Source organism: Lissotriton vulgaris, chromosome 3_1, assembly GCF_964263255.1.
Source record: "Lissotriton vulgaris chromosome 3_1, aLisVul1.2, whole genome shotgun sequence".
Classification (NCBI taxonomy): Eukaryota; Metazoa; Chordata; class Amphibia; order Caudata; family Salamandridae; genus Lissotriton; species Lissotriton vulgaris.
The window spans coordinates 1503463645-1503476570 of NC_141689.1; the positions used below are offsets into that span (position 1 = coordinate 1503463645).

General features: G+C 40.6%; 1 protein-coding gene across 3 annotated transcripts in view; it reads left to right on the forward strand.

Moving 5' to 3' along the window:
* The window catches only part of RAP1GDS1 (Rap1 GTPase-GDP dissociation stimulator 1), an 892032-nt gene that overhangs the window by 834462 nt on the left and 44644 nt on the right, over positions 1 to 12926 (forward strand). For all 3 annotated transcript variants that reach the window (XM_086961955.1, XM_086961956.1, XM_086961958.1), the window contains 2 exons: positions 1114 to 1253; positions 3215 to 3341. In XM_086961955.1, coding sequence (XP_086818081.1) covers positions 1114 to 1253; positions 3215 to 3341 — 267 coding nt within the window. The remainder of the gene's footprint in view (positions 1 to 1113; positions 1254 to 3214; positions 3342 to 12926) is intronic.

A 12926-nucleotide genomic window follows, 5' to 3' on the forward strand; every position in this document is an offset into this window, starting at 1 on the left:
TACTGGCCATTACAGTCCTGCTCCCTTGTTAAAGGCCCTCTCCGTTCAGATTGGGCCTTTAATGCTGGGCTGGCAATTAATGGCTGTAAGGCTATATTTAATCAGTTTTGAGTTCTATAAGGGCCCATTTGAAAGTGTAAAAGTTGTTAGTTCCACATTAATACAGAGGTTGGTGTGAGTTGTCCATTTCCTCCCTATTCTGTACCTCTTCCTACTGGTCCTATTGATAGGCCATCTCATCTGATTAGATACTGACCCTGGGGAGCCTAAGAGGGGTGGTGAAAGGGCTTATGTAATTAAAACTGCAAAGATGAAGAGTAGATAGAGAACCAATTTCTTTGCTTGAAAATGAAAAACCCAAAACAAAATGGATGGCAACAATGATTAAAAAAAAGTTATTGAAAAGTGGGAAAAGTATGGGCAGAGTGGACTGTGGGCTCCGGTGGTGGGAAGGTCCCACACTACATCCAGCAAGTGATGCCCTGCTGCATCTGGGACTATGGGTATTGGGGACAGGGCACATTCGAGTCTTGTATGCCATGAGCACACTTGACATGTATTAAAGCCATGCTCTGGGCGATCTGGGGAAGAGGGACTGGATAAAGGACATGGTTAATTAGAGTCATGCCTGGTTCCCTAAACTGCATGGGCATGGTCAAAGGCCCGGTCCTGCAGCCGCTGGTGAAAACGGGTGCAGGGTGTAACTGAAGACCATGATATGTGGCCTCTGGAAGATGGCGATTGGGCATATGATATGGTATTGGCTTTGCCTACCAGGTTTTGAGGGGCAGGGAATTCAGTATGGTCAGCAGCTAAACCTGCGGTAACGGCTATAGTCCGTGTTCAATTAGCTCTGAGCAAGATGCCAAAGTATATCAAACAAAATCAAACACATTGACTAAAATGTTATTAAAGGAAAATTATAATGATTTTTAACATAACAAAATGTGTTATAAAATACCAATTAACGTAAAATACTCCATTTAAACAGACATCATGGTTAGGGCCTTCCACAAGGACAAATGACAGCCTCACACTTGACAGTCTATAGATCTTAATTTGTGTACATTAAGCTCTTGAAACCATCTTTTTGTCTCCACTTTTGTTATGTAGCAGAAGCTGCGGAACAGCTGGGGAAAAATGCAAAGCTCGTTGAGCGATTGGTGGAGTGGTGTGAAGCCAAGGATCACGTGGGTGTAATTGGGGAGTCAAACAGACTACTCTCTGCTCTTATACGACACAGTAAATCAAAGGTTGGTTTTTCAAAAAACAGAAGTCTATTTAATTCAGGAACAAAATAAATTGTAATCAGTTTCAATGGAAGTGTGCTCTATCTTTTTTTTATATTGTCAAAACGGTCTTCTCTCACCACAGGTTTAACATTTTTGGCATCACAAACAAAAAATGTTTTTGATGTTCCTATCGGTTACTTCTTTAGACTTATTTGTCTACCATTCTTTTTATTGAGACTTCCTGCTAGCCACTGTCATCCACGCACACAACATCAATATCCTCTCCTACACAGATGACATGCAGCTCATACTCTCCCTCTATGACAAAACCCCCAACACAAGAAGCAAGTTCACTGCCTGCTTGACCAAAGTTGTTAATTGGGTGAAAGCCAACTATCCCAAGCTCCGCACTGACAAGCCAGAAGCATTGATCTTTGGCAAGAACCCCTCACCATAGTACTCCATCTGGTGACTGGCAAAGTCAGATCCACACCCACCCCCAGAACCCACACCAGAAATCTTGGGATAATCATCAGCATTGAACTGGACATGATCGCATAAGTGAACACTGTCAGTGCATCCCACTTCCACACTGAAGATACTGAGGAAAGTCTCCGAGTGACTTGCAACCAACACTAAATATAACTGTCCCTCATGCCCTGGTCACAAGCAAGGTAGACTATGCGAACATCCTCTACATCTAGATCACTAAGCAGCTCACTAGAAGACTACAAACTATCTATAATTCGGCAACCAGACTCATCCTCAACCTCCCACACAGACCTTGCATCACATCAGACATCCGGGAACTACACTGGCTCCCAATACACAAACACACTCAATTCAAACTCCTCTCACACATGTTCAAGGCTTTATACAACTCAGGCCCCACCTACCGGAACAGTCTTGTCTCCTACCAACCATCCAGGCACCTCTGCTCCACAAGACTCCTATTCATACACATACCATGCATATACAAAACAAGATCAGGAGGACAGTCATTCTCTTACATTGCTCCTAAAGCATAGCTCAACCTCCTACTCCACATCAGAGCCTCCTCTTCTCTTCTTGAATTCCGAAAGAAGCTGAAGACCTGAATTTTCAATTAACCAACCACCATAGGCAGAGTTCGGCACACACACTTGTTCAGCGATGGAATATCCTCGCTGGTGATAGTGTGCTTTACAAATGCACTTGACATAACATAATATTTTTTCCAACAAATCACTGTTTTACAATGAAAAACGTTACATAGCCCTGTCACCTTGGCACTAACCCACTACGTGAATATTGATTCGGCTCTTCTGACCTAATGTCGTCATGAGGTGTCAGAACAAACTGGTTACTTAAACAATAGTGAACCATTGTGAATGGACGTAATTTCCTTGCAAGTAGAAGGTCCTTGGAAAATGTTACAGAAAACTTCCTCTAGTAGGCACTCTTTGAGAAGATTTGTAATTCATAAATAAACAGCCCACATATTGCTGCACGTAGTGTAACGTGGAAATCGAAACAGACAATAAACATGGTGATACAGCATCCATTTTGAACAGGATGGCATTGAGGCCTAGTTAGCCTAAGCCAAAAAAACACATTGTGACATGTCGTTGCTAAGTGTAGATTAACCGCTTTGAACACAATTAATAATGCACGTTTTGATTTAAAAGCACAAAAGCTCGAACACAACCCATGAACATTTTTGTGCATGATAGTTTTTTTATTTATTGCTGTTGAGGCAGGAAAGTGCATGGTTTCAAGTGCTCAATTTTACAGATAACTTTGTAGGCCTAATTTCCGGCAGAAGAACCATTAGTAAAATGATTACATTTAGAGTGACCTTACATGACTCTGAAGAAATTAAGCGTAAAGCAATTTAAGAGGAAGATAAGTGACTGAGGAAAAAATGTGTTGCTGTTAAGTAAGTTGTTTTTCTTCAGTTTTAATGGAAACAGCTTTTGCATCTACCTATTTGTTTATTTCAGGATGTAATTAGGACAATTGTTCAGAGTGGTGGCATCGTGCACTTAGTTACCATGGCAACTAGCGAGCATGTAATAATGCAAAATGAAGCCCTTGTCGCTTTGGGATTGATGGCATCTTTAGAACTAGGTAGGTATTCAGCACATTTCTTTCAGTTTGTTTTTTATACTTTTGAACTATTTCCATCACATAATAGTTTATCTCATCATAAAATGTTTGCATTTTGAAGAATGTTGAATGTTGAAGAATTCTTATTTGACTCCCATCTAATCAGATTTATATTCTTGCTTTCCTGGCCCCCACTGAAACAAGATGATTATGGTAACTCATCAGAACAATGCTCGCGCTCCTCCTGATAGATTGGAACCTTTGGCCACACAGCTGTAAGCGATGCAAGTACTTAACTTGTAAAATGAAACATAAGTGACAGAGCCCAAACTTGTTATAATGAGCCGACCACCGTAACTGCTGAATACAAGGACGCCTTGTCTTTTTTTGAAAGTTGACGCCTTGAAAATTTGAAAAATTTGAACATTGAAATTGAAAATTTGAAAATTGACGCCTTGTCTTTTTTTGAAAGTTTAAAAAAATGCTTTATTAAAGAGAATAAAGACAAAAGGGCATTTACATCAAATGAAAAGAAACATAATTGAGTCAATCCAAGCAAAAATTGACAAATATAAAAATATGAGCTAATACACAAATCTAATAAATAAAAGGGAGAAAACAAAAGTATAAAAACCGTGTGGAGTAAACATAGCATATAATAAACGATGAACCTAAAATCTTGAATTGAAATATATAACTATAATTCTGAGAACAAAGTGCATTTTAAGAAACTTTTATACAGAAGAAAGAAGAAATCAGTAAAGAAAGAGAAGCGGAAAGAATAAGAAGAGAGAAGAAAGTGAAGAGCAGAAAAATAAGATATAATGCCATACTTAAAATATAGAGTGAACAGTTAACTATGTAATATTAAGAATAAATGTGTACTTAACATTCTATCTTTAAGGGGGTTCATAATTAGTAACACTAGACTTGGATTGAGCTGATTGCCTGGAAAGGAATGAGGTATGAGGTGACTGTAATAAATCTCTTTTGATCATTAAAGGAAGAGAAGTAGCATAAGCTTGAACCCGTCTATGTGATGACATAACAAGTTCCACCATCCGATACAGTAGTAGTATCCTTCCAACTAGTTGTGAGTGATTATTTGTAAAGCCAAGGCAACAGTCGAGTCAATAAATTTCCCAACCATATGTTGTGAACTCTAAAGGGGAGAAGAGCCCCCAAGAAAATGTGTAGGTTATCAAAAGGAATGTTCGTAGACAAAATTTCAATAAGTTTACCATCTAAGTAACCAAAACGTTTTAACTAAAGGGCATTCAAAAAACATACGAAAGAGATCACTATTATCCTGAGCACAAGACCAACATTTAGCATGATTAGAAAGTTTGAATTTATATAAGCTCATAGGGTAAACTTATAATCTGTTATAAAAATAATATAATGTTTGGGTTGTGCTTGCTGAACGAGATCTTGGCCCACACTAATTTCTAGGAAAGAACCGAAAATACATGCTGAAGATCTGTTACCCATATTAGCTTTATCTTTGATTTTGTGTCAGACTTAAGGAACCAATCAGGAATTTATATATGCCAGAAGCTGTTATTTGGGAAGACAAATCTAACATGGAGGAAGGAGGCTGTGTGCTTGAAGCACTTTCAGGAGGCTGTGAAATGTAAGGAAGATGAAGAGTTTTAAGACACTGGAAATGAGAGGCATAAGTAGTGGATATGTTGTATTTTTCCTGGATGCCAGAAAAATCTAGCAGAGAACTGTTAAAGAACAGATATCCTATGACTATAAATCCTTTATTAATCCATTCTTTCCATAAAATAACTCTATTGTTTAGTTTAATGTGTTTATTATACAAAATTGGGGTTTGTAAAAAAAATTTGGGAATAGGAATTGGAAGAGATAAATAAAGGTTTAACATTAGCTCTAGAATGAGTAAGATTTGGAGAAAGAAACATGTTTGGGGGTTGAGTGATGCAGACCATTTCTTTGAAAGCAAAGGGGGTGTGAATGATGCATGTTCTATCTGCCCCCAAATTGTTGATGGATCTGCATGGGTTTCCTAATAGGAAGTCCAGATATGTTTCATTGTGAAGGCTGAATGATATAATCTAAAGATGGGAAAGTGAACCCCACCAGTATCTTTGGATTGCTGAAGGCGAGTCAAAGAAAATCTAGGTTTGCGCTTGTTTCATAGAAATTGGGTCAATGAATGATTAATAGTATTGAAAAATGTTTGAGGAAGAGAAACTAGAGGCATGGATAAATAAAAATTAACGATTGGTAGCATTTTAATTGTAGCTAACCTACCCTAGCAGGACAAAAAGGAAGTGATTTTTGTCATAATCTCTTTAAGGTTAATTTTAATAATTTATTTAATATTGTTGGAAAGGAGAATGGCTAAACATCTAATACATTTTGGGTTCCATGTGAACCCAGAGTCTATAAACATGTCTGGAAGGCAATATTTATTTAGGGGTAGGACCTCTGATTTATCTATATTAAGTTTGTGTCCCGAACCTCCAGAATATGTATGGAAATTGAAAAAAAGCTCTGGTAGGGATGTATTTGGGTTGGATATATAGCAGAATGTCATCAGCATATACTGTCTATTTTATGTTCAAATTTTTAAATTGAAAGCCCAAAAATGATGATCGACAAATTGTTTCAAAAAAGGGTTATATTGATAGTATGAATAAAAAGGGATCTAAAGGGCAACCCTGCCTAGTCCCTCTATACAGAAGAAAGTAGTGAGATTGTTTACCATTGACCCAAATGTAGGTAGAGGGTTCAGAATACAATAGCTGAATATATTAGAGAAAATGGGGACTAAAACAACGCCATTTCAAAGCACCAAACATAAATTCCCAATTCACCCGATTAAAAGCCTTCTCAACATCAAGAGTTATGACAGCTAATGGAGAATTAAGTTTGGAGGCTAAGTGAATGATGTTAAGGACTGTTTTAGAATGATCTGAAATAGATCTTCCATTCACCAATCCTGACTGATGCATATCAACGTAATCGGGTATGACCAAATTAATATGGAATGCCAGTAATTTAGCAAATATCTTACAATCTATATTAATCAATGAGATAGGCCTATCATTGCTACACTGAGCGAGATCTTTATTCTTAAGAAGTAAGCAGAGCATAGTCTCAAAGAACGAACCTTGTGTCCGCTCTGTGGTCAAAAAATTATTAATAAGAAGCCGTAATTTAGGGATTAAAAGATGCTGAACATATAAGTAAAAGCGTACAGTAAAGCCATCCGTCCCGGGAGTTTTATCTTTTGGAAGTTGATTGATTCCATTTAAAATTTCTTGTTCTCACAGTGGAATATCAAGAGAAGCCAAATCTACATTACAATCAGGATTTTTGGGATTTTTTGAGAATAGGTATGTAATTGTGCAGTTGAAGGAGATGATTCAGGGGTATAGAGCTGTGATTAGTATTCAGAAAAGCGCTCTAATTTCTTGGAGTCACTGATTTGCCTGACCCCCAACTGAGTCTGTTATGGGAACAATCTTAGATTTCTGCCTTTTAATTTTAAGGTAATTTGCCAAAGTTTTGCTGGCCTTGTTTTTACCCCATACATCTTTGCATTGAAACGAAGTAGACTACCACAAGCATTGTCCCAGGATTGTTTGTTATATTGTAACTTGACCTCAATAAGTTTAGATAACTTGTCATGATTAGAGAAAAACCTTTGTGTTCTAAAATCTTAATCTGATCCAACAGTTGCACAGAGTCTCTAAGAGCCTTATGCTTTTTTTGCTACAAAATAGCCCCTTGCAGTTGCTTTAAAGGCATACCAAAGAAAATTGTGTGTCTGAGGGAGGATTTTGTATTATTAAATCTCCATCTACAAGTAGGAGGGATAGAGTTAGGGTTGTCCAGGTTAAGAATAATAGGAGCATGGTCCGAAATGAGAATTGAACCTAGCTTGGCATGCGTTAGAAATTGAAGGGAATGTTGGGTAAAAATATATAATATATTCTAGAGTGAGAATTGTGAACAGGAGAAAAGAAAGTGAATTCAAACACATCTGGGTGTGATGCTCTCCAAACGTCAACCAACCCTCTGGAGGATATCGTTCTTTGAAAGGCCCTGTGCATTTTGGTGGGAATAAATCTAGTCTGAGTTTTACGGTCCAGAAAGAAATTCATAAGTTGATTGCAGGCTCCCCCCACTATGAGATTCTCTGATGCATGTGAGGATAACGGAGGAAACGTTAATCCAGAAAAACAAATCTACTCCATTTGGACCATAGACATTACAAATCGAAAATTGTGTATTATTTATCTTAATATTTAACAAAAGCCCCCTACCTACCAGCATAATCTTTAAATTTGTTCAACCGTTGAATACTTAACAACTTAAGAAACAATATAAGGACACCATTTTTGTTAATTATAGCAGGGAAACTAAAACATTCCCAGCCCATTGCTTCTTATGGAAGCTATATCTTGTTCTTTGTGATGGGCTTCTTGTAGTAAAGCAATGTGACAGTTAAATTTCAATGAATGAGAGAATACCCGTTGCTTTTTAACCGGATTGCGAAGCCCTTTAACATTCCATGACACAATACGTAAATTACTCATGGAGAGGAATATAAGAAATAATTAAATAACAAACAATAAAAGGACTTACCTATAAAAATGAGATTTAACCATCCATGAGGAATCCGGTGGAAAATATTGATGTCCAACACACACACAAAGAAAATTAAATATAAATGAGAGATGACAGAAAGCGAAAGGACTTTAGTCTTCAGACTTCAGTTCGCTACTGAAAGCCTCAGAGATCGGCTGCATTGGCAGAACATGCCAATCACCATTCGCTACAAAGACTGGAGCAAATTAGATCCTATCACATTAGAACAGTCCTTAGCTGAGCACTACCCCTCCCCCACACTTGCCCATGCGAGTCGGCTGCATCATGTTATACAAACTGATTGTCGGACACCTTCAGGGAGCTGGTTCCAACAAAAAATCAGCACTCATTCAGGAAGGAACCTACGGCTCCTTGGTTCTCAGAAGCCTTGAGGCTTTAAAAACAGAAGAAGGCTGGAAAGGATTTGGAGAAACAATTACGATGACCAGATGAGACGGGTATACAAGAAGGCATTAACCACTTACAACAATCTCATCAAGAAGTAAAACAGTAGCTACTTTGCCCAAGTAATTGATAGGGCCTCCAATTTTTCGAAAGAACTTTTCCAAGTTCTTCAGAGACTCACGACCATCTCGAATAAGCCAATCCCTCTGATAGTCAATCCTTTTGTGATGCCCTCGCTACCGCCTTCAAAGAGAAACTCAATGTGATTTTCCAGGACTTTGACAGTGGGGACCCTCATCCTTCGGGAACCTGAATTGGGAACACGTTAGGTGACTGTTCACTTACCCACTTTTCTGCCACTTCATCAGAACAAGTGAGTTCCTTACTTTTACAAAGTAAATCAGGTTCCCCTTATGACCCTTGCCCGGCAAAGATCTTGAAGTTGGTTCCTGACATTTTCGCGAGGAACCTATCTCAGATTTTTAATATCCTGTTCAATACTGGGACCTTCCCCTCTGCCTGGAATCAGGCTTCTATCCTCCCACTTTTAAATAAGTCCAATTTAAAGGTTAATGACACGGCCAACTATCGTCCTATTGCACGTTTACCTCTGCCTTCAAAAATCTGTCAGAAGATAATGAATCTGGAATTATCTAAATACATTTTAGACAATCAGCTCCTAGGTACCTCTCAGTATGGCTTTGAACCAGGGCATAGTACAGTAACCGCCCTGGTCAAGGCAATGGAGGAAGTGAGGAAGGCATTAAATGGCAGAGGTTCAGCAGTTATGATTTTACTGGACATATCTGCTGCCTTCAATACTGTTGATCATACCACTCTATTGGCTGTCTAAAGGAAACAGGAGTTAAGGGGGTCGCGCTCGAACTTCTCTCCTCTTTTCTCAGTGATGGATCTCAAACAGTAGCCGTAGGGAAATTTAACTCCCCACCTTTCTCACTGCCATGCGGAGTCCCTCCGGGGTCGTCTCTTAGCCCCACTCTCTTTAATGTTTATGTAGCGAAATTGGCCCCGCTCATTAGAAGCTTCAACTTGGAAGTGACATCTTATGCAGATGAAACTCAGTTGATAAGTGCAGAAGCTCAAAACGACTCGTCAGGCCCCTTAAGAGGCTGTAACTCAGGGGTCTCCAACCGGTCGAGCTCGCGTAGCCACCAAGAGTAGCTTGCACCTTGGATCTAAATTTTGTAGCCTATTAATGTCCTTTATTGTTATTAGGCCTTTTTTCACTGCCGTTGCCTGCTCTCACCAAACCCAACTGCTCAGATTGGCCTAACTGAGCTTAGCTGGGGCGGGGCAGGCCAACCATGATGACGCTGTTCCTGAACTCAGCCTCCACGCCACCTGCCTTTCACGCCTGCCACCGCGCTCTTGATCCTGCAGGACATGTGCCAGAGCGAAGCAGCAGGTGAGCCTGAGCAGAGCAGAAGGTGGGCCGGAGTGGAGCAGCAGGTCCTTGGAAAGCCTGCTAGCATGTAGGTGGTGGAAGCAGTATTGAACTGCTACAATCCCACGCCACCCGATTATTTTCTACCTGGCACATTATATTTGAGCAGCAGATCTATCGGTAAGCACTGGCCTGGCCAGTAAACCTCTTTATGCTTTGTTCTCCTGACGGTCTGTGTTAATTTAAATATTATTGAGAGTTGATTTTATTCCTTGTTTATGTTATGTGGAATGTACAGTTGGTTACGTTCAAGATTTGTAAGGTACTTCTGAAAAAGTTTTTGAAATGTGATTTCTTCGGATATTAGGAGGTGAAATGAAATTTAACAGTGAATGCTAACTTGCAGTGTCTTAACTAAACTAGAAATATGCTATTACCAAAGGAAAATTGTATTTGATTTTTACATAAAAACCTTTGTGTTGAAAAAAGTTTGAGTGTTCTGTAGTAACAGAAAGGTCATTGTGTGGCAGAAGATTTTGTTATCCCTGTTAAGGTGTGGTAGCTAAGATTCAAAACTGAGTGAGTATTCAAAGATTTAGGGTTTTATGTTACCACTGGTTATATAGTACTATTGCTCCCATACCAAATAACTTGCAAGCTTTGGATTTCTTCCCTCCCCCCGCCCATATCGCTTGGCCTTTTCGTAAGTTCATAAGAGGTGCTAGCTGCGCTAGCAATATACTGCTTTGTGTCTGGGTCGTCGTTTCTTGACAGTGCTACTTTTAAGCAGTTCCTCACCCTTTTGCATATGGAACACTACTGTGACATACACTCGCTTGTCTTCACCAATTTTAGGATCGGCGATGCACAGTCCTGCCAAATATCACGCATCAAGCATGACGCTAACGCATTTCAGTGAGGTGTTACCGCATACCGCACTGAAATACATTGTCGTTCATTTTTTGCCACTGACCGGCACTCTGCTGTAAGCACTGAAACGGCCTCTGACACGTCTGTGCCATGCGCCTGGCCCGGGCCAAAGCAGACTTTACTTGCCAGGCTCAGTTTTACTAAACAGTTAAAAGATTTTGCTCTCACTAGTGCCCTGGAGACCCGGGCGGGGTTGCGTTACAGGCAATTCTGTGGCGCCGTAGAGGGAGGGGGTCGTGGGGGGGGGGGGGGCTAATGTGACCTCGCGCCCTGGAACAGGAAGCGAGGCGGGGCCGGAGTCGGACTCGACAGGAGTTGAGTTTGTTGTAAGTGGCTGGCGCCAAATTCAATCATGGTGCGGCCCGCAGCATTGCACTGTCTGCTGCAGCTCACATGGCATGCATGGGGCACATCCCGATGTGCTGTCAGCTCCGCAGCCAAATCAATTATTAATTGCCGTATCCAGCCATGCAAGACAGGAGTTTTTGACACGGGGTGCAGAGGCTGCCTGGACAGCCTTTCACTGGACGGCCCCGCTGACAAGCCATATAGCCCTGATACGTACCAGTACCACGGTCGTCGGCAATGCTCATTTTGTCTTTACTGCATGAACACGCAGGAGGAGCTGAAGGAGAGAGACCGAATACTGCAACGGCCCAGGGAGCAGCTGAGTGCCTGCTAGCTGGCGGAGGTAGTTGATAAATGTGTGTATACTTCATGTCCACGCTCAATTACTTCAGGCGTTTAGTTGTCTGGTGCTCATTGGATGTTGGGCAGGAGATGTATATTCATGCTGGTGTGCTAATAAATGGCAAGCTGCTCCTGCAAGGTGCTAAATGCACAGTGTGTGATGTGGCTCCTGTCAGTGATCGCGGCGGTGACTATGGCTACCTACCTGTAAGCGGGTGAACTCACTGTCCATCCTGGAGAAGACTGGAGGCGGGCTGGGGCCACCGGGTGGGAAACTCCTATTCCAGTGGCCCACGGTAGTTCATACCCTGATCTTGCCAATGACTGCAGCCTCCAGGCCAACCTTGGCAGAGTCTATCGCAGAGTCTATGCCGATGGAGCAGCATAACCACCGCAATCCCATCTGCAGCTGACATATGTTACATTTACCAGCCTGTGTCTCGCACGGCGCGATCAGGTGCCTGTTGGTAGTAATGCTCAGAAGGTGACATAGGTGGATGGACCGGTGCCGTGTGAGGTATCTAACTGCATGTTTCATGTTGTTGGGGCCTCTCTGACATTGGTTCCCTCTTGATGTCAGAGAGAGGCCCAGACCATATGCTTTCCAGATTTTACGGGAAGGAGGGGCCCACCACAAAGGCTGGGAATCTGTGTTTGGCAAAGGCTGGAAGCACAAGCCTCAAAACACACAACCGAAAAAAAAAGCTCCTGGGCTACTGTGCAGTCTTGTTTTAATATATTACAAATGAGCTTTCTGATATTTGTATGATTCCAAGTGTATGACTTAGACATGACTGATACATGGAAGTCATTTAACAATTATTTTTTAGTGTAGTTCCTATATTCCCAATAGGCTCTGCGCATTTGAATAATATAAACAGCAGTGTAGACGTAGGACTGAGGTCGACTAGGTCTCTACTAACTATATTAGACTTAATTAGTTTTGCCAGCTAGCTCAGAGGTCACTAGAAACTTTCTCGAATGTTCAGGAAAGAGTTAACTCTCCGCATTTAGACAAGAAGGGATTAGCTTTTGACAACCATACAAACATGACAAGTTTGCTTCCTCAGAAAAGAGTGCATCTCTTGAGTCGTATGAAAACAATAGGCAGCTATTTCACTCAGTCAACCGTGCATACTTAGTTTCACCAGAGTGCAGAGAAATAGAGAGACGGGCGTTTTCAATAAAAGGTGGTATTTATTGAGCAGTCTTCTTCCTCATGCAAGAGAAATGAATTGCCACAATTGCAATACTTATCATAAAGTAAAGTGCGTACAGTAAAAGTAGTATTATGAAATAATACTGTAAAAGCATTGATATGGTTTCTTAGCCATATGGTACTTTAAAATGGATAAAATATATACATACATAAAAACATTGACTAACGTACTCAAATGGTGCTTCTAACTACGCCTACCCCGGTGTACCTGACCTAAGCCTAATATTTGGGAAGGAGTAAGTAAGTAGCAGTTTAAGTTAAGTTGGTTAAGATTGTTTTGCCAAGAATCTAAATCAAGAATTCTCTTAAGGGTTTAGTCAGCTCCGTACCT